Genomic DNA, 21,701 nt, shown 5'->3' with positions numbered 1-21,701 from the left:
ACTGATGTGTCCCTGTGTGACCTGGGGCAGGTCCCTTTCCCAAGCTGTGCCTCAGTTTCTGCCTCCATAGACTGCGGCTGGTGATGTACACTTCGTCTGTGGAGAGTGGTGTAAGAGCCAAGTAGCGCTGCTCCCAAGGGAGAGGTATCAGCCTATAGATCGTGTGTGTCGCACAGGGGCTACCAGGCTGGCCACAGGTAGTGGCATGTACAGAGCAGTTCCATTAAAGGAGTCAAACGGACTGAATCATTTATGGGACGTGTCCTCTAACACCATCAGAAGGAGAGACCCGCCCCTCCCCAAAGCAATGGATGGGGCTGAGACCTCTTCCCCTCCTGGCTACAGGGTGGGGAGAGTGTGAGGGCTGTGCCCCATTAGAGCCACTCATGGGTGCGTATACACACACACGCAGCCCTCTCACTGCATGCTCACTCACATACACACACACCCCTTTTCCGTGGCAGGCTCTGGGCCTGCATGGGCACATGGGTTCCTTTCAGACCCTGTCACCCCTTTGTTCCCATTCTCTTTCTCTTGGTCCCACATAGCCCCCAGGAGAGGGGAGCTCCCAGTCCCAGCTCCTCCTCTGAACTACTCTCCCTGCTGCCCGGGAGCCCTCACTGCCTGCCCAGCCTCCCTGGCCAGCTGGGACAGGGGCCGCGGGGCTCGGATTGACCCTTTGAATGACTGTAATTACCATTGGAGCAATTCACCAGGGGTTGTGATGGAATCTCCATCACTGACAGTTTTTAGACCAAGCTGAGATGATTCTCTAACAGCTCTGCGCTAGGAATCTCCTGCGGTCAGCTCTCTGGCCTGGATTATCCAGGAGGTCAGACAAGATGAGCACAGTGGTCACTTCTGGCCTTGGAATCCATGAATCTTTTATACTCTTCTCTGGTTACTAAGGGCATCAGCCCCAGCTGCGTCCAATCAGGTGACAGAATGGAAGAAGGGGAGATGAAGGCAGCTGACTACTGGGCGCAGCAGCCCCTAATGCTGGTCCATCCCCCACCCCCAAATGATCAATGCTCCAGCACACTATCCCCCCATAGCTCCAGTCTGCTCAGCCCAGCTCCCATCACCTCCCCCTGCCCTTGGCACATAGGCCTGGGCTAGTAGAGAGCATTCTGAACTGGGGTGCAGGAGCCCGAGTTTCTCTTCCCAGCTCTGCCACTGGCTTTGTGTCATAACCTTGACCCAATCCCTTAGCCTCTCCTGTGCCTCAGCTCTCATCTGTACAATGGGGGTGGCCCTTCCCTGCCCGCGGGGCCTGAGACTAAGGGTTTGTAGCACTTAGAGAAGACACTAGCTATGCCAATGGGAGAAGCTCCCCTGTTGGCATTGGTACTCACCTCCCCGCGAGGCGGTAGCTATGTTGATGGGAAAATCCCACCCACCGACACAGCGCTGTCTACACCAGAGGTTACACCTTTGAGCAATGCAGTGATACCGAGATAAGTTGGTAACGCAGATCAAGCCTAAAACCCATCGATGGCTGTGGCTCAGACGCCCTGCCGGCGAGGGGCAGAGTTGTCTCCATTCAGCATGGAGCATGGGAGCAGGAGCAGGGGAAGCACCCTAAAAGTAGGGGGGGGCACAGAAGGGGGGGCCACAGGGCCCCTCCTGCACCACACCACACCCTCCGCCCCCCGAGATCCCACCCTGCATGGCCCCTTCTCCCCGAGACCCCGATTCCCCCTGAGGCCCTGCCCTCACACCGCCCCTTCTCCCCAAGGCCCTGATTCCCTCCGATGCCCCACCCTCGCACTGCCTTTTCCCCCCAAGGCCCCGCCCCTCATTTGCTCCTCTTCACCCCCTCCTGCCATCACTTGCCCTTTCAGCTGGTAGAAAGTAGGGGGGCCATGGCCCCCTGGCTCCCTCCCCCCATTCCAGTGCCCCGATGGGCAGGGGTGATCTTCAGGAGCCCAGAGCACTCTGGGGCAGCTCAGAGCCATTAGAGATGCAGGCTGGGGACCCAGGAGGAATGGTGTCTCTGTTGCCACAGCAGGGAAAGAGCATCAGGGGAGAAGGTGAGACAAGCCCACCCCAGCTGGAAATACAGCCAAAGAAACAGGAGTGTAACCTGCCCCTGACTCAGTGCCTCTGGGAAACAGGCACCATGGCTGAATGCTCCAGCTGGGGAGCCAGAATAGGGGACGCCAGGGGCCCCATCACTTTTTCCCACCCGTAAGGGCAAGCGACAGGGGGAGTGGGCAGAGAAGAATGAGTTGGGGCGGGGCCTCAGGGGGAATGGGTGGCATGAGGGCGGGGCCTCAGGATGAAATAGGTGGCATGAGGGTGGGGCCTCCAGATGGAATGGGTGGCACGAGGGCAGGGCCTCAGGGGGAATGGGCGATGTGAGGGCAGGGCCATGGTTTGGGCTCTGGTGGCCCCACAATTTTAGGGAGTTTTCCACCACTCCTGGCTCCAGCCCACGTACTTCATGCCCCTTTTACCTCTCCTGAGAGGATCTACTCCTTAGACCACAACCACCCCTGTATCTTTGACTAACAGTCAGTCGCCTCCAGAAGATCGCCATAAAGACAGGTGTGGGCCAGGGGGAGAATACAGCAGCGAATGAAGTGACCCACAAGTGCATGGCATAAAATGCTCCCCATCTGAGACTCGGGCACCAGCCATACTCAATTCACACCATAAGCCACAGCGTTTCTCAGGCACAGTCAGGGAATCGTCTGCCAGGCTTTGTAGCAATTCACTGTGGTTGCTTGAAATTAAATACTAAGCACATAAACTACAGAGCGCTAAAGTCACAGTGTTGATGTGATATACTTCCACTTCTGTAAGGCGTTGGACTTGGTCCTGCACAATGTTTTGGTTAAAAAATGAGACCAATATAAAATTAACACGGCACATATTAGATGGATTAAAAACTGGCTAACTGACAGATCTCAAAATGCAATTGCAAATGGTGACTCACGTCACGGAGTAGGAGTGTTTCAAATGGGGTCCCAGGTGGATGGGTTCTTGGCACTAGACTATTTAACATTTTTATTAATGACCTGGGAGAAAACAGAACCCTCACTGATAAAGGTTGTAGATCTGGGGTTCTCAACCCGTTTCTTTCTGAGCCCCCCCTCCACCCTCCAAACATGCTATAAAAACTCCATGGCCCAGCTGTGCCACAATTGTTTTTCTGCATATAAGAGCCAGGACTTGCGTTAGGGGGTAGCAAGCAGGGCAATTGCCTGGGGCCTCATGCCACAGAGGGCTCCCACGAAGCTCAGGTGCTCAGGTTTCAGCTTCAGCCCCAGGTGGTGAGGCTCAGAGCCTTGGGCTTCAACTCCTCATAGTCCAGCATCAGCTTTCAGCCCTGGGGCCCAGCAAGTCTTTTGCCGGCCCTGCTTTATGGACCCCCTGAAAGCTGCTTGTGGTCCCCCAGGGACCCTCGGACCCCTAGTTGAGAACCACTGTTGTAGATGACACAAAGATTGGTGGAGGGGTAAACAATGAAGAGGGCACATCACTGGTACAGAGCGACCAGGATCACTTGTTATTCTGGTTGCAAGCATACAATATTTGTTTTAATGTGGCCAAAGGTAAAGTTACACATCTGAGAACAAAGAATGCAGGCTGTTCTTACAGGATGGGGGACTCTCCCCTGGGAAGCAGTGACGCTGAAAAAGACTTGCGGGTCGCGGTGGATTATCAGCTGAACACAAGGGCCCCTTGCAATGCTGAGGCCAATGGGCTGATGCAGTCCTAGGATGTATGAACAAGGGGATCTTGAGCAGGTGCAGAGAGGTTATTTCACTTCCGTATTTGGCACTGGTGTGGCTGCTGCTAGAATACAGTGGCCAGTTTGGGTGTCCATGATTTGAGAAGGATGTTGACACATTGGAGAGGGTTCAGAGAAGAGCCAGAAGAATGACTAAAGGATTAGTGAACATGTCGATTAGTGCTTTAGAGTCAAGAAGCTGAAGCTACTTAGTTTAACAACAGAAGGTTAATGGAAGACTTGATCATAGTCTGCAAGTACCTATAAGGGGAACTGGGCTCTTAAATCTAACAGACAAATGTATAATAAGATCCAATGGCTGGAAGTTGAAGCTAGACATATTCAGTCTCGAAATTAGGTGCAAATTTTTAACAGTGATGGCAAGTAACCTTTGGAACAATTTACCAAGAGTTGTGGATTCTCCATCACTGACAATTTTAAAACAAAGACTGGATGTTTTTCTAAACCAGCGGTTCTCAACCCGCGGGTCGCATGTGGCCCAATTAGCACACAGCTGCAGCCCAGCTCAGCTGTGTGCTAAAGGCTGGTCCCGGCTTCCCTGCCAGTGAGGCTCAGGGTCTGGGCAGCTGGCTGCCACCCGGACCCACGTGGTAAGGGCCAGGATCCTGGCTGCCCCCTGGCTCCTTGTGGCGGGGTCTGGGCAGCTGGCTGCTACTCAGCCCCACATGACGGGGTCTGGGGTCTAGGCAGCTGTCTACCACCCAACCCCACGCAGCAGGGTCCAGGGTCGGGGTCCCAGCCCCCTGCCCCATGGCCAGCTCTCCGCTCCTGGCCCCACTCTGTGGGGGGGTGTCTCTGGGTGGAGGGTGCTGAGCATAGGAGTTTGGGGGGTACTGTGGTTCTCAACCTGCAGCCCAGGTAACACTTTGTGGGCTGCATATGCTGTTCTACACCAGCTTTCAGAGTCGCAGCCAGGTTAGTCTGTATCCGCAAAAAGAACAGGAGGACTTGTGGCACCTTAGAGACTAACACATTTATTTGAGCATAAGCTTTCGTAAGCTACAGCTCACTTCATCTGATGCATGCAGTTGAAAATACTGTGGGGGAATTTTATATACATAGAGAACATGAAACAATGGGTGTTACCATACACACCGTAACGAGAGTGATCAGGTAAGGTTCTAAACCATACACTCTAGTTCAAACAGGACTTCCTATGGCTTGTGTTATACAGGACTAAATGATCACAGTAATCTATGACTCTATTGTGTAGTGATTGAATAACTATCATAGAAGTTACTTACGAAATCAATTAGCTAAGAAAGACCAGACAAATTACAGAAGTAAGACAAACCCTGGTGTAGATTCCAGGGCACTAACAAAATGATAAGAACACCAGTTACGCAGCAAGCCAGCCAGATCATGGCTTGTCCTGCCCCTTGGAATCCACTGCACAGAATATCCCTCAGCCTCTTCTGCACAAAGAGAAACAAAGCTGAGCAGAAGCAGCCTGCTGGGAGCTCATTTCCTTCTGTGGTCTCAGCAATTTTGTTTAAAGGCTGCAAAAATTGTTATCTGAGTTGAGAAGAGGAACCAGAAGAAATATTTATATCTAACCTGGCTCTAGCTCCAAGAGAAGAAACCAGAGTCCGCATGGAGGAGATATCTGCCCCATCCATCCACTGTGACACTAGGGACACTAGCAGGCACACACGTAACAGGAGCCAAGGGCTGGAAGGTGCTGTTAGAACAATTCAAAACGGAAATATGACGCATTTTAATAGGGATGGGAGCTAGTCACTGGACAATGGTTCCCAGGATGGTGGATCCTTCATCACCTGGAGTCTTTACATCAGAGCTGGATGTCTTTAAAAGTCACCGGACCTCACAGTGTCACTTATGCAGTAGGGAAAAATGATTTCCTAATCCTGCAGTCCCTTGGTCAGGGTCTCTGGCCTGGGTTATGCAGGAGCTCAGACTGGAGGACTGAAATGGCCCCTTCTGGCCTCAACATCTGGGGGTGACATTTTCACTGACATCCATTTGTGTCTGTCAAACCCTACCCCCACTTTGAATCTATAGCAGCAGTTCTCATACTATAGCAACCCAAGCCCCCCATTATGATTTAAAAATTTTCATGGACCCCCAAGACCCCCACTCAGCCCCAGGCCCTGCCCCCACTCCACCCCTTTCCCCCAAGACCCCATCCCCACCCCACCTCTTCCCACCCTCGCTCCACCCCTGCTCCTCCTCTTCCCTGCCTCTTTCCACCCCCTCCCCTGAGCACCCCAGCCCCGCTCCTCCCCCTCCCTCCCAGTGCCTCCTGCATGCCGCTGAACAGCTATTCAGCAGCATGCAGGAGGTGCTGGGAGGAAAGGGGAGGAGTTGATCAGTGGGGCCCGCGAATCCCCTGGACTACCCTTTTGGACCCCCAGGGGTCCGCAGATCCCAGTTTGAGAAACGCTGATCTATAGGTTAATTATAATTACTTAAAATTAGCCTAGAAATAATTTATAGTAAGATGGGGTAAATCACAGTATGGTCTAGTATTTAAACATTTAATAATTTTAGATATTATAGTTTCTTAGTAATTTAATTATTTACTTTTAACAGAAATGACTAAAGAAATCAATGTCTCAATATACAACACCGACCATTGCTGCAAATGGCTTCCGAAATAGCCACCTTCTCTAATGCAACTGGCAACGTTTGGGAGTTTACTCAAGGTGTGGAATGCAGCTGCTCTTTAAAAAATATAAAAGTAAGGAGTCAAACAAACAAAGGTAGTGTTACCCCTCAGGAGCCTTCTCCCACCTCCTTAACATACAGCTTCCTGTGCCTGGAGACTGTTGAAATGTAGGGCTTCGTGCTCAGCTGTCTGATTGAAGAGATAGTTTTGCTATGGACCTGCTATGGGTCTGATTGAAGAGATAGGATTGCTAGGCAGAGACGGGCTCCACCTAACAAAGAGAGGGAAGAGCATCTTCGCAAGCAGGCTGGCTAACCTAGTGAGGAGGGCTTTAAACGAGGTTCACCAGGGGAAGGAGACCAAAGCCCTGAGGGAAGTGGGATACCAGGAGGAAGCACAAGGAGGAGAGCAAAAGAATGGAGGACTCCTACCTCATACTGAGAAAGCAGGACAATCAGTGAGTTATCTTAAGTGCCTATACACAAATGCAAGAAGCCTGGGAAACAAGCAGGGAGAACTGGAAGTCCTGGCACAGTCAAGGAATTATGATGTGATTGGAATAACAGAGACTTTGTGGGATAACTCACATCACTGGAGTACTGTCATGGATGGATATAAACTGTTCAGGAAGGACAGGCAGGGCAGAAAAGGTGGGGGAGTTGCATTCTATGTAAGAGAGCAGTATGACTGCTCAGAGCTCAAGTATGAAACTGCAGGAAAAACCTGAGAGTCTCTGGATTAAGTTTAGAAGCGTGAGCAACAAGGGTGATGTCGTGGTGGGAGTCTGCTATAGACCACCGGACCAGGGGGATGAGGTGGACGAGGCTTTCTTCAGTCAACTAACAAAAGTTACTAGATCTCAGGCTCTGGTTCTCATGGGGGGCTTCAATCACCCCGATATCTGCTGAGAGAGCAATACAGCGGTGCACAGACAATCCAGGAAGTTTTTGGAAAGTGTAGGGGACAATTTCCTGGTGCAAGTGCTAGAGGAACCAACTAGGGGCAGGGCTCTTCTTGACCAGCTGTTCACAAACCGGGAAGAATTAGTAGGGGAAGCAAAAGTGGATGGGAACCTGGGAGGCAGTGACCATGAGATGGTCGAGTTCAGGATCCTGACACAAGGAAGAAAGGAGAGCAACAGAGTACAGACCCTGGTCTTCAGAAAAGCAGACTTTGACTCCCTCAGGGAACCGATGGGCAGGATCCCCTGGGAGGCTAATATGAGGGGGAAAGGAATCCAGGAAATCTGGCTGTATTTTAAAGAAGACTTTTTGAGGGTGCAGCAACAAACCATCCCAATGGGCAGAAAGAATAGCAAATATGTCAGGCGACCAGCTTGGCTTTACAGACAAATCTTTGGTGAGCTTAAACACAAAAAGGAAGCTTACAAGAAGTGGAAACTTGGACAGATGACAAGGGAGGAGTATAAAAGTATTGCTCGAGCATGCAGGGGTGTAATCAGGAAGGCCAAAGCACAACTGGAGTTGCAGATAGCAAAGGATATGAAGGGTAACAAGAAGGGTTTCTCCAGGTATGTTAGCAACAAGAAGGTCAGGGAAAGTGTGGGATCCTTACTGAATTGGGGAGGCAACCTAGTAACAGATAATGTGGAGAAAGCTGAAGTACTCAATGTTTTTTTGCCTCCATCTTCACAGACGAGATCAGCTCCCAAACTGCTGAACTGGGCATCCCAGTATGGGGAGGAGGTGAGCAGCCCTCAGTAGTGAAAGAACAGGTTAAGGACTATTTAGAGAAGCTGGACATGCACAAGTCCGTGGGTCCAGATCTAATGCATCCAAGAGTGCTGAGGGAGTTGGCTGATGTGATTGCAGAGTCATTGGCCATTATCTTTGAAAACTTGTGGCGATCGGAGGAGGTCCCGGACAATAGGAAAAAGGCAAATATAGTGCCCATCTTTAAAAAAGGGAAGAATGAGAATCCAGGGAACTACAGACTGGTCAGCCTCACCTCAGTCCCTGGAAAAATCATGGAGCAGGTCCTCAAGAAATCCATTTTGAAGCACTTGGAGGAGAGGAAGGTGATCAGGAACAGTCAACATGGATTCACCAAGGGCAAGTCATGCCTGACCAACCTGATTGCCTTCTATGATGAGATAACTGGCTCTGTGGATATGCGGAAAGCACTGGACGTGATATACCTTGACTTTAGCAAAGCTTTTGATTCAGTTTCCACAGTATTCTTGCCAGCAAGTTAAAAAAGTATGGTCTGGATGAATGGACTATAAGGTGGATAGAAAGCTGGCTAGATTGTCGAGCTCAATGGGTAGTGATCAATGGCTCCATGTCTAATTGGCAGCCAGTATCAAGCAGAGTGCCCCAGGGGTCAGTCCTTGGGCCAGTTTTATTCAATATCTTCATTAATGATCTGGATGATGGGATGGATTGCACCCTCAGCAAGTTTGCGGATGACAATAAGCTGGGGGAGAGGAAGATAAGCTGGAGGGTAAGGATAGGGTCCAGAGTAACCCAGACAAATTAGAGGATCAGGACAAAAGAAATATGATGGGGTTCAACAAGGACAAGTGCAGAGTCCTGCACTTAGGACGGAAGAATCCCATGCACCGCTACAGACTAGGGACCGACTGGCTAAGCGGCCGTTCTGCAGAAAAGGACCTGGGGATTACGGTGGACAAGAAGCTGGATATGAGTCAACAGTGTGCCCTTATTGCCAAGAAGGCTAATGGCATATTGGCTGCATTAGTAGGAGCATTGACAGCAGATCGAGGGAAGTGATTATTCCCATCTATTCAGCACTGGTGAGGCCACAACCGGAGTATTGCATTCAGTTTTGGGGCCTCCACTATAGAAAAGATGTGGAAAAATTGGAGAGAGTCCAGCGGAGGGCAACGAAAATTATTAGGGGGCTGGGGCACATGACTTATGTGGAGAGGCTGGGGGAACTGGGCTTATTTAATCTGCAGAAAAGAAGAGTGAGGGGGGACTTGATAGCAGCTTTCAGCTACCTGAAGGGGGTTCCAAAGAGGATGGAGCTCAGCTGTTTTCAGTGGTGGCAGATGACAGAAGAAGGAGCAATGGTCTCAAGTTGCAGTGGGAGAGTGTGATGGGTTGGATCACAGAAACCCCCTTGGGGCTGTCAACTGATGTGCCAAGACTACTTCTGCCCCTGCTTTCCCTACCCTCCCAGATTGGAACCCTGCCTGGCTTGAGCCAGACCCGCTAGCCTGCTGCAAACCCAGATCCAGGTCTGAACCATGTCCCCTAACAGCTGTAGGCTTAAACTGAAAGCAGCTTAAGAAGTGTTCCTGTCTTTAACACTCAGACGCCCAACTCCCAATGGGGTCCAAACTCCAAATAAATCCGTTTTACCCTGTATACAGCTTATACAGGGTAAACTCATAAATTGTTTGCCCTCCATAACACTGATAGAGAGGTATGCACAGCTGTTTGCCCCCCCACCTGCCCTGGTATAATACATACTCTGGGATAATTAATAAGTAAAAAGTGATTTTATTAAATACAGAAAGTAGGATTTAAGTGGTTCCAAGTAGTAACAGACAGAACAAAGTGAATTACCAAGCAAAATAAAATAGAACATGCAAGTCTATGTCTATTTCTAAGAGAACAGGTAAAACCTCACCCTCAGAGGAGTTCCAGTAAGCTTCCTTTTACAGGCTAGTCTCCTTCTAGTCTGGGTCTAGCAATAACTCACACCCCCTGTAGTTACTGTCCTTTGTTCCAGTTTCTTTCAGGTATCCTTGGGGGTGGAGAGGCTATCTCTTTAGCCAGCTGAAGACCAAATGGAGGGGTCTCCCACAGGCTTAAACAGACTTTCTCTTGTAGGTGGAGACCCGCTCCTCTCTCCTATGCAAAGTCCAGCTCCAAGATGGAGTTTTGGAGTCACATGGGCAAGTCACATGTCCATGCATGACTCAGTTTTTACAGGCAGCAGCCATTGCTTACATGCTACCTTGAACGTCCTCAGGTAGACTTCTTATGTGGATTGGAGCCTTCCAAGATCCATTGTGCATTAAGTGCTTCTTGATTGGGCACTTAACTTGCAAATTCCCTTCTAAAGAAGCTGACCAAATGCTTTACTTAGGTTATTTAAAATCAAACAAGTATACAGCCAGTATTCATAACTTCAAATACAACAATGGCACATGCATACAAATAGGATGAATATATTCAGTAGATCATAACCTTTACATAGATATGTTACATGGCATATGTAGCATGAAACATATTCCAGATACATCATATATATATTCATAAGCATATTTTCATAAAGCTTTATGGGGGGGTCTGTCATAGAGAGGTCTAGGTTGGATATTAGGAAACACTATTTCACTAGGAGGGTGGTGAAGCACTGGAATGGTTACCTAGGGAGGTGGTGGAATCTCCTTCCTTAGAGGTTTTTAAGGTCAGGCTTGACAAAGCCCAGGCTGGGATGATTTAGTTGGGGTTGGTCCTGCTTTGAGCAGGGTGTTGGACTAGATGACCTCCTGAGGTCTCTAGCAACCCTAATCTTCTATGATTCTATGATTCTAAAGTCAGCTCCTGAAGTCCTCTTCCTCAGCCCATCACTAGATGTCATGGGAGAGCTCATTCAGATCTTGATTACACCCACATTACTCTGAAGCAATCTGGTGTAAATCAGGAGGGGCTGCACTGGAATCAATAAGATTTGTGGAATTGGTAAAGGTCGAGCAGGGGAAATACATGACACAATGCAGCTTCCATGAGTCGTGCTTTCTCCCACCTCCAGCTGGCAAGCCCACTCATGCCTTCCTGGCAGACAATCACCTGGCCTCAGTTATTCACACCTTCATCACCACTCATCTGATGACAGCAGTGTGATAGACCTGGGCATGAAGCCTTCAGCCCTTAGAAAACTCCAACTAGTACAGAACGCCACAGTCCATTTCCTCAAGAACACAGACTACCATGAGCCCATGAGACCCTGCACAGACTCCCCTTAGAAATGTCACAACTGGGGCTTGGGCAGTCAGACCTAGTGGTCACAGCCAAGAGGCAGGAACAGGTCAGGAAGGCAGGATCTGGGTACAAGTCAGCGGAGCAGGGCTCAGGAGCCAGTCAAAAAGGCAGGGTCCGACAAAGCAGCCAGCCAGGAACTAATCCGTTTGCACAAACAACTTTCGGTGCCTCCTTCTGGCTTAAATAGTGCAGCTGGACCAATCGGTGTGGCCGGGTGCTTTTCCAATCAGGACACATGTGGGTGGTGCCTCTCGTGGGCCAGGGTTCCATTAGCCACTCAGCCCACAAGTTGCTAACAAGCCATGGGGCGGCAGCTGGGGGCAAAGGTTGTTTGGGGACCTATGCACCCCGGTTCAGGACCTGTAGTGCCTCACCAGAACAGGTGCAAGGTCACAGCCCTGTTTTTTGGGACGCTCAGTGGTGTAAAGGAAAATGAATTAGCAGGTCTCTAACCAATCTAGGTGTTAGATTCGACTCTAGGATCCCACGAACTTCTAAACTCTGAGTCCAATTTATACAAGCATCCTTTATTAGTCAACAGAAATACAGCTCGAGCTGGGTGCCTCAGGAGAGGGACTCCGCCCCTCAGAAATTGCAAGCATTTATACCCTTTACAGTTGGTAACACCGCCCTTGCCCATGTTCAAAGTCCAATCCCCTAATTTGAGTAGGGGTCTCTGTCCTTTCCTATTGGACAGTTTTGTTGCTGAGTGGACAGTCCGTTGCCGGGTACCAGATGTACTCCTGAAGACAATTAGTTCTTCTTTTTGCATTTCTCCCTTATCTCCAGTGATAACGGGCAGTCTCAACTGGTTTTGCAGCTGCTTCTTCAGCATTTCTCTCAGGTCAGCCTGACCTTGGCCTAAGGCTTCAACTACTTTAATCGCTGATGCTAAGTTAGTAACTTATGCTAAGTTATAAGAACAAACTTATTCAACGTTTATATAAAATAGCATATAAGCACTTTTCTATAACAGTGGCCTGGGCCAAGGCACCTAAAAGAGCCTAAAGCTCCAGCCGGGGGGCTGTGATTGACAGCTCTGCTTCTCAGGTCCATAGAACCATAGGGTTAGAAGGGACTACAAGGGTCATCTAGTCAAGATGCAGGATTTGTTGTGTTTAAACCATCCCAGACAGATGGCTCCAGCCTCCTTTTGAAAACCTCCAGTGGAGGAGATTCCACAACCTCCCGAGGCATCTGTTCCATTGTCCTACTGTTCTTACTGTCCAATGGAGTTCTCCGCCAGCAGGGAAAGCTCATCTGTGCTGGAGACAGGGCTTCCTCAGGGGCCACTCCCAGACTGTGGAGCAAACTCCCCCAGGAATTATGGACTCACCACTTCCTGCTCCCAGTGCCAGCAGTATGGCTCTGCCTGGTCTGCTCTGAAAGAAACAGAACCTTTAAAAACAGCCCCTCCCCTGAAATCTCTCCCAAAGCACCCCCTCCCTGGCATGCAGAGTTCTCCCTCTAGGAAGCCAGGATCATGTTACTTAATGCCCGGCTGGAAGGCGCCCAGATATTTGGGTCATGGAAGAACCATTCAATAGGACAGAGTTCACCAAGGTCCTAGCTCTGCCATGGTGCTTTGGTCTCATCACTAGCAGTTTGAATCGTGCACTCATGGGCCACTGGCGTCTTCTCTGGAAACATTTTGGCCTGTACTGTGCTCCTCCCCAGCCAATGCAGCCTCCATGTGGCCTGGTACCTGCAAGGCACAGTCTGGCCCTATCCTGCCTCCTCTGAGGGGCCAGCTACTGCTCTGGTGTTGCATGAGACCAGAATCTCCAGCCTCTGTCTTGGGCCCATTAACTGCTCCTGAGAAGTACAGGCTGAGCACAGCCTCTCACTTCTGCTTTGAGTTGCGGGTTTGAGTGATGACAGAGAAGAGGGGATTTCCTGTGGGAAAATCAGGCAATCCCATTGCCAGACATCAACAAGAGCTTTCATTTTCTCCAGAAAAAGCACCCTAGCAGGCTCTGGATTAGCGAGATGGTGGCTTGGCTGGTGCTGGCTCTGTTCCTGCACAAAGGTAAGAGTTCTCACCCCTCCTCACCCTGCTGTTACTTACTGCGGTCTCTGTAGGCTGACCTTTAACCAGTGAGTGGATGGAGAGCTGACTCTCAGCCAGTCCCTGATGCTAACTCAGCCACAGGGCTCACCGCAGATATGAGCATCACTGGAACACGTCAGACCTGTGTGTGTATCAGGGAGTGAGAGGAGCAGCTCCTTTCACCCATGGGAGCAGCCAGCAGTGTCTCAGGGCAGCTGGGTGAGCCACATGAACACGTATGCCAGTGCAGATTCACTTGGATCTCCCTGGGTTGCTACAGATTCAGGGCTAGTTGTAATTTTTATTGTGTATTATTTGTATTACCATAGTGCTTAGCAGCCCCAGCCAAGGACCAGAACTCTGGTGCTAGGCACTGTGCACAGAACAAAAGGACAGTCCCTGCCCCAAGAAGCTGACAAAATATATTAGAGAGACAAGGGGATGAGGTAATCTCTTTTATTAAACCAATTTCTGTGGTGAGAGAGACAAACTTTCTAGTTTACACAAAGCTCTTCTTCAGATCTAGGAACTGTACTCAGAGTGTCACAGCTAAACACAACCTGGAACAGATTGTTTAGCATAAGTAGTTAGCACATTTCAAGGGACCATTCAAGCTGAAGTGGCCCATTAACACCTCTCCAGTCATAGGGGGAGAAGAAAAAAAAAAAGCTGGGGAGGGGGCTAGTGAGTTACAGATTGTTGTAATGAGTCACAAATCCAGTATCTCTGTTGAGTTCATGATTTTCAGTGTCTAGCGAAGTTATGAATTGAAGTTCCCAGGCTTGTCTTTTGAAGGTGTTTTGCAGGCTTCCTTTGAGGCTGAGGACTGAGAGATCAGATATGCAGTGATCACTTTGTGAAGTATTTTTGCCTTCTATCATTTTTCTGGGTGAGTTCATTGGAGAGTGTAGTGATTGTCTTGTTTCACCCACATAGTAGTTACTGAGGCATTTAGTGCACTGGATTAGGTACACCATTTGTTTTAAGTATCAGAAGGGTAGCTGTATTAGTCTGTATCCACAAAAACAACGAGGAGTCTGGTGGCCCCTTAAAGTCTAACATGTTTATTTGGGCATAAGCTTTCATGGGTAAAAAACCCACTTCTTCAGATGCATGGAGTGAAAATTACAGATACAGGCATAAATATATATTGGCACATGAAGAGAAGGGAGTTACCTTACAAGTGGAGAACCAGTGTTGAAGGCCAATTCAGTTAGGGGGGATGTGGTCCACTCCCAATAATTGATGAGGAGGTGTCAATACCAAGAGAGGGAAAATTGCTTTTCTAGTGAGCCAGCCACTCCCAGTCCCTATTCAAGCCCAGATTGATGGTGTTAAGTTTGAAAATGAATTGTAGCTCAGCAGTTTCTCTTTTAAGTCTGTTTTTGAAGCTTTTTGTTGAAGTATGGCTACTTTTAAATCTGTTATTGAGTGGCCAGGGAGATTGAAGTGTTCTCCTACTATCATTTGTTTTGATAGTCATGTGTAGGGACCCATGGAAGGGGTCTTTAAAGGTGTGTTGTGGGGGGTGTTGATCATTGTAGCAGTGGAGCAATGTCTGCAGGTTTTGCATCTGTTGTTCTGGCAGGGTCTGGTGTCACTCTGAGTTGGTGGGTCCTGGTCTGTGGGGAGCTTGTTTCTGATGATGAGCTTGGTAAGGCTGTGGGGGGGCTGGGGTGGGGTGGGGGGAGGTGCTTCAAGGCCCAAAGAGGGGGCTCAGGAAAAATTTCTTTCAGGATGGGACACCCGTTGAGTATGGGTCGTACTAGTTTGATGATCCCCCATATGGGTTCCCATGTGGTGTGATAGGTGACAACTAGAGGTGTGTGGTTGGAGGGGGTTTTATTTCTGTATTGAAGCAGGTTCTCTTGGGGTATTTGGGTGGCCCATTCCATAATAGATCTACTTCTCTGGTGGAGTGTCCTTTTTTGTTGAAGGAAGTTTTAAGTGTGTTAAGGTGTGTATCCTGGATTTTCTCCTTGGAGCATATCCTGTGGTATCTGAGGGCTTGGCTGTAGAGAACAGATTTCTTGGTGTATTTGGGGTAGTTATTGGATCTGTGAAGGTAGGTGCGGTGATCCATGGGTGTCTTGTATACAGTTGTCTGTAGGGTTCCACTGTTGAAGCTGATTGTGGTGGCCAGGAAGCTGATGCTGGTGAGGAAGTGTTCTGGAGAGAGTTTATCCTTGTGGAAATGTCAAATTCTGTTTGTGTGGGGGCCTGGACCTTCTTTTTATTGGGAGTCTCAATCTGCAGCATTTAACTTTAGAAGGATATGTCAGTTAAATATCTGACTTCAGCATAATTCCTTGTTGCTACATCACAGGCTGCATCTGGAGCAAGCCAGGGGCTGCTCTGTTGGTTCCTGTCTCACCATAGTAACGGCCACGCTGCTTCCAACTGCTGGAACATTCGCTCTTAACTGGCAACCTGCACAGGATTTTTTAAATGGGGCTTGTGCTCTTTTTAGATTCTTTGTGATGGAGAAAGAGCAGAGAGGTGTGGGACAGGTGGACGGTTTAGAGGCAGGGATGGGGGAGGGTGATTCAAAGTTTGTTGTTTGATGGTTCCTTTTTGCCTTAGGAAAGTCTGGTCTTGTTTTTGCCTGGAGGCCCCTCGGCATCTGTGAGCTTCCCAGTGGGTGCCTGCCAGGAGAAAGGCCCTAGGACTCCTGTTACATGGATGCCTTTGGTCCTGGCAGCCTCACCTTCCCAGGGCACTGCAGATGGGAAGCCTGTAGGCAGGGGAAGAGGGAGCTTGGGAAGGTGACACCAGAGGCAGGGATGGGAGAGGCTGTGGGGTCTCTGTACTGGCCTCAGACTCAGCCATGGAGATGCCAAAGATGCCCAGGGGAGCAAGGAGAAGGCTGCCCTGGGTGTCGGGAGAGGAGAACCACTGTGGCCTCAGATATGCTGCTTCTATCCCAGCTCCTCCCATGACCCTAACATGAAGGCATCTGCCTGTTGCCTCGTTCCAGCCCCACCGGCCACAGCCCGTGCCACCGTGAAGGTGACAGGAGTGGTGGGGAGAGCAGTGTTGCTGGGAGCCGACATCCCCCTGGGGTTCCAAGTCAGGGATGCCATCTGGAGGTACCTAGCGCCGGCAGAAGAGCTAGTGGCCACCTACTTCAGGGGCTCAGCGGAGACCCTGTACCAATCCCGTTTCTATGGGCGGAGCCGGCTCCACAGTAACCTCACCCTGGAGATCAGTCAGGTGGAACTGGGAGATAGCGGCACCTTCTCAGCCCTGCTGGTGAACACACGAGGACAGACGGAGACGCGCATGCTGCACCTGGCAGTCTACGGTACGCCGGGTTGGGCTCCTGTTTCCTTGCCACTTAAGCGCAGGAGGGTGATGTGTTTGGAGCTAGGCCAAATTCTCCATGGACGAACACTCTGTGCAGTTTTCAGAGTATCAGCCGTGTTAGTCTGTATCCGCAAAAAGAAAAGAAGGACTTGTGACACCTTAGAGACTAACAGTCTCACCTGAACCAGCAGGGAACAACCCGCTGCCTGGCGCCAGCCCTGTCCCCGCAGGCTGCCAGGCCCAGCAGCTGACTCTGACAGAGGCCCCCTGAGGGAGCTGGGGCAGCTGTGCTGAGCTCCCAGGCAGGCAGTCCCGGGACAGGGCACCCACCCTACCCAGACTCCTTGGGTATTTTATGTTCTAATACGAAGCTCTGGGGGCAAATGTCCTGCTGGGCTGGCGAAGGGGATTAGCCTGTGGTGTGAGGCCTGGTCCAGCCTCTGCTGCAGAGGGTATAACTCGGCGACTCCCCAGGTTACAAGGCCAGAAGGGATCGTCTAGTCCGCCCTCCACTCCCTGCATTACTATGGAAGGCGAGCGCCGTTGCCATCACGGGGCACGTCAGCTGGGCATCCAGAGCCAGCCTGCCCTGGGAGGTGACTGCGTGTCCCATCGCCCTCATTCTGGGCACCCAATGGACATGTCCCAGAGGGCAGGGACAGGGGAGCACTGCCCTTCTGCTAACCAGGAAATGCTGTCACAGGCACAAGGCAGCACGTAGGGAACTTGGGGCTGTGACTTCCCCCTTGCCTTTATTTCTGCTCTTACAAAGCAACTACCAGGCTGGCACCACAGCCCTTTGGCTCTGGATGACGAGGGACCCTGTGAGATCGGCAATAGATGAAGTTGGCCACACAGGCTGTCACAGCCTTCTACACCCCCCCTCCCCACACACACACATACACTTGGGGCTACTAGGACTGAAGTTTGAAAGCCCTGCCCAGTGGGAGAGCAGCACCAAACCCCCAGACAGAGCCCGATATTTCTAGGGGTAGATCTGGTGAGTGAGTGCAAATGGATGTATTCATGCACTAATACCAGGTGTGCTGGTGCAGCGGGTGGTCCCGCAGGGAGGTGGGGTTTGAGTATCCAGCCAGGGGGAGATTACTGGCTTTGACCCCTCTGCTGTCCTGTCTGCTCTGTGTCCAGAAGTGGTTTCCCAGCTGACACTGCAGGTGTTCACATCAGAGAGCAGCCGCAGTGGCTCTGCGAGGGTCTGCGAGGTGTTCCTGACCTGTGTGGCGGCCAGTGGCACCAACGTAACCTACAGCTGGGGCAGGACGGATGGCAAGGTGCTGAGCATGGACAATCACTCTCTCTTTGAGGCTGGCCTGGTCCTATGGGCTAAGCTGGGCCCCTCGGATAGGCAGGTATCCTATACCTGTACTGCAGCCAATGCTGTCAGTTGGGAATCAGCTACCATCGCACCCTGGGAACACTGCCAGAGGGAAACAGGTATGTCATGTTTCACCCATCTCCCATGCCCAGCCCAGTGCCTAGCCACTTGGCATGAGCCAATGGCCCAGCTGTCTGCAGCCACAAGACAGTGCCTGGGAGATGGATTTTGTGGGAGGGCATTTACTTTTGATAGCAGATTTGCTACCATGTGAAGGTGGATGAGGTGGAGAGGGATTCACGGTCCCTGGTGAATCTTCACTGAGGATTATCACCCAGAGAGTCTAAAACTACAGGCATATCCAGGGTGTTCTGAATGATCCAAGCCCTGGTCAGACCCCCACATGGGTTCAAGCTGTGGAAGCATCTGCAGCACTGGAGGAGGGCTCTCGGTTACCTGCACAATGGCTGAGTTTAAAGGTTGGGAGTTGGCAGCCCAGGTCACTCAGCCCCTCAGTGCCACAGCTGATACAAGGGAATGCACGAGTAATGGCCACACTGTGCTCTCATTTACATGGTTGTCAATCCAGAGTCACTCCAATGCAGTCATTGGCCTCACTCTGCATTTTCACCAGTGTAGCTGAGAGTAGACTTTGGCCTGGACTGTTGCAAACACAGGACAAGAAGATCCATGGAAGGGCGAGGAAATTCCACAAATCTAAAGAAGCTGCAAGAAATCCTCCCCGCTCTGGATTGCAGAGGAACTTCAGCTTCCCCCGCATTTCCTGCTGCCTCAGCTCACTCTTGGCACCGTCCGGAGGTGGAGGGCAGCGGGGGTGTTTGGAGAATGCTTTTCCTCTGGCTTTTCCTGCAGCTGCTTTTAGCCGGGTTCTGTGACTTTCCTGGCAGAACAGCAGGAAGGCTGTGGATCAGCACCGGGGGGGCTGGGAATGCAGGCTAAAGAGTAGACAGGCTAAAGTTCTGGGCAGTCTGAATTTCCCTGTGACTATCCTCCGCCACTCTGTCATGGTCTGTTGGCTCATGGAGTGTGAGAAGCTTTCATGGTGCAGCAGGTGGCTGGAATTCCTCTTCCCAATGCCTGGCGCCAGCACAGCTACAGAGCCTGTGCGTACTTGGCTGGGGTTCCCTGCCCAGAAGAGCCCACGGCACTCATGACATCTTCCTCTTCCCTGCTCAGGTGCGGAAGATGCCGTGTACGACTATAGAAACATCCTGCTCATTGCTCTGCCCCTCTCTGTCCTGGTCCTGGCAGTGGTTGTCTTCGGGCTCCTTCTCTCTCGGAAGCGCTCAGGTAGGAGCTGTCTATCACAAGAATCACTGTTCCCTGGCTTTGCTCTGCCAAGTACTGAAGAGCCCTCTTGTGAGCTGTATACACCTGCAGGAGAGGGACGCAATGCCAGGAGAATGCAGGGGGATGGGCACTCTGATACCACGGGGATGGGCATGGTGCAAATCCCCAGGCAGATGGATAGGAAGGGAGGGAGGTGCAGGGTGTCACAGTGCTGCTCTGTCCTTGTCTCCCACATAGAAACCAGCTGCTGCCAGTGGGGGCAGGTTTCCAGAGACAACATGAAAGCTCGGTGCTCAGTCCCCATTAGCCTTCGGTGCATTTGGAAATCTCCCCCTTAGGAAATAAAAGTGGGAACTTCCCACCCCCACCCTCCAGCAGCTCAGGGGTTGTGACACAAACAGGAAATCTGATTTTCATAGTTCTGTGCACAGGGAGCTTCCCCTCTTCGCTCAGGTGGAGTCTGATGCCACAAAGCCAGCATGAAGGGCCTTCTACCACCAGACTGGATTGTGGCCTCCACAGCCTTCCCAGCCTGTCCGGCCAAGTGCCAAGCCATGGCCCCAAACCTCCTCCCCATAAGGCGCTGGCATTAGACTGCCAGGCCAGTCCCACCCAGTGGCTCCACTGGAAGGCAGGGACTGGCTGCACCATAGTCCCTGTGAGAGAGCTGCAGGGGTGGCTTCCAGCCGCCTTCAGACAATGACCTGTAGCTGTGGTGGAATGGCCATTTGGAGACATTCCTGCTGGTTCCCTATGACAACTCAACTCGCGGCTGGAACAAAGCTACAAGGGCTGTTTGTCTGCTGGGGCTGCTGACTCCCTTGCTGAAGCCAAAAGGGAGCACAGAGAGAATGCCAGTGCTGTCTGATTGAATCTCCATTAGCTCAGTTGTGAGCCCCGCAGGGGCAGCTCAGCCAGTTAGGTAAATGAGCCGAGTCCCATGACGGTTGGGTCTTTTGCCTGTGACCTTAAAACCTGTCCTATCTGCATAGACATTGTGCGTCCCATGACTCTGCTATTGTTGGAGTTTTCCCTGTGATCTTGACGCTCTGCTGCGCTGGGTGTCTGCTGCCTCCCAGCTCCCCAGACACTGCCACATGTCACCAGCAGTGCACGTCTTTAGCCTGTGAGGCTTGGTGAGGTGCTACAGAAATGCAAAGGTGTGCTTGCCCCTCGGGTGTGTGTGTGTGTGCGTGTGTGTGTGTGAATAGTCACTGGGAGGAGAACAAATATATTTAACACACACCCCTTCCCGAAAGCTCTGCAACTTCTGGGAATGACATTTGTTTCCTCCTTCCTTAGGGAAGCAAAGAACGAAATTGCTGTTGGATGCCTCGGAGCCTGCCGCGGCCCCTGTCTAGGAATTGACACTGTGTACAGAGCAGAGGCATGTCCTTTTGGGAGAGCAGCCCTCCTTTCTCTTCGTCGCTGGCATGGAAGAAAGCTCACAGGGTTTGCTTGACCCACATTCTCTTTTCTTCTGGAGAATTTCTCAGGGGGCTGGCAGCTTCCATTGCCCCGGGGACTGCTGGGTGACTGTGAGAGTCACTGTGGGTCAGGATCCCAGCACAGACTTGCTTTCGGCCACAGAAGCATTAATCAGCCCTCAGAGAAGTCGCTCACCCTTTGCACTGTGTTTCTCTCCCAGTTCCCCAGACCCCCACATTAAAAACCATGCAGACATTTTTACTGAATTTGCTTGTTTCTGTCTATAATTTTCATCAACATTGCTGAATAGTCCTGACTAGTAGTCCTCTGCTAGTTAACATTTTATCGGTGACCTCACAGAAAACAGAAAATCATTACTGATGAAGTTTGCAGTTGACGGCGGAGGGGTAAATAATGAAGAGGACTGGTCACTGGAGGGTAATATTATAAATGCCAGTCAACATGGTTTATGATAAATAAATCCTGATACCAAAAGGGTTTTGATGTGCTGCCCCTAAACGATTGGCTAAGACAATGACCAGGGTATGAATAAGGATGTGCCATTGAAAAGGCCTGCTGAGTAAAGATGGAGCTGCTGAAAAGACCCTTCAATCTTTCCTTGTCACCACTCTGTAGACAAGTGGCTCACGAAGAGATGTTACATGGGCAAGGTTGTGAAAACCCAATACACAACTATATGGTTGTTGCAACCGATGTCTGAGACCCCAGAACCATGTAATGAGAGCCACACAACCATGGTAATGGATAATGAATGTGATCATGAGGACAGCTCTTGGACTCAGCTGTTGTTTGAGACGCCAAAACCTAATCAGGAGACTCCGAATAATTCCAATGTCAGGGTGCATAGGGCCAAATCACAGCTAAGTTGCAAGTAGAAATATTTA

At 50.7% G+C, this 21,701-nt stretch overlaps 1 protein-coding gene across 1 annotated transcript; it reads left to right on the top strand.

Annotated features, from left to right (window-relative positions):
* Positions 1-13,239: 13,239 nt before the first annotated feature.
* SLAMF8 (SLAM family member 8) lies at positions 13,240-21,062 on the top strand. The gene is given in 6 exon segments (XM_048828917.2): positions 13,240-13,290; positions 13,292-13,394; positions 16,393-16,719; positions 17,871-18,176; positions 19,255-19,368; positions 20,671-21,062. Coding segments are annotated over 6 exon segments (960 nt in total). The 3' UTR covers positions 20,730-21,062.
* Positions 21,063-21,701: the final 639 nt, after the last annotated feature.

This window comes from Caretta caretta, chromosome 24, assembly GCF_965140235.1.
Source record: "Caretta caretta isolate rCarCar2 chromosome 24, rCarCar1.hap1, whole genome shotgun sequence".
In the NCBI taxonomy this organism is placed as follows: domain Eukaryota; kingdom Metazoa; phylum Chordata; order Testudines; family Cheloniidae; genus Caretta; species Caretta caretta.
This window is presented reverse-complemented; position numbering and strand designations above follow the sequence as displayed.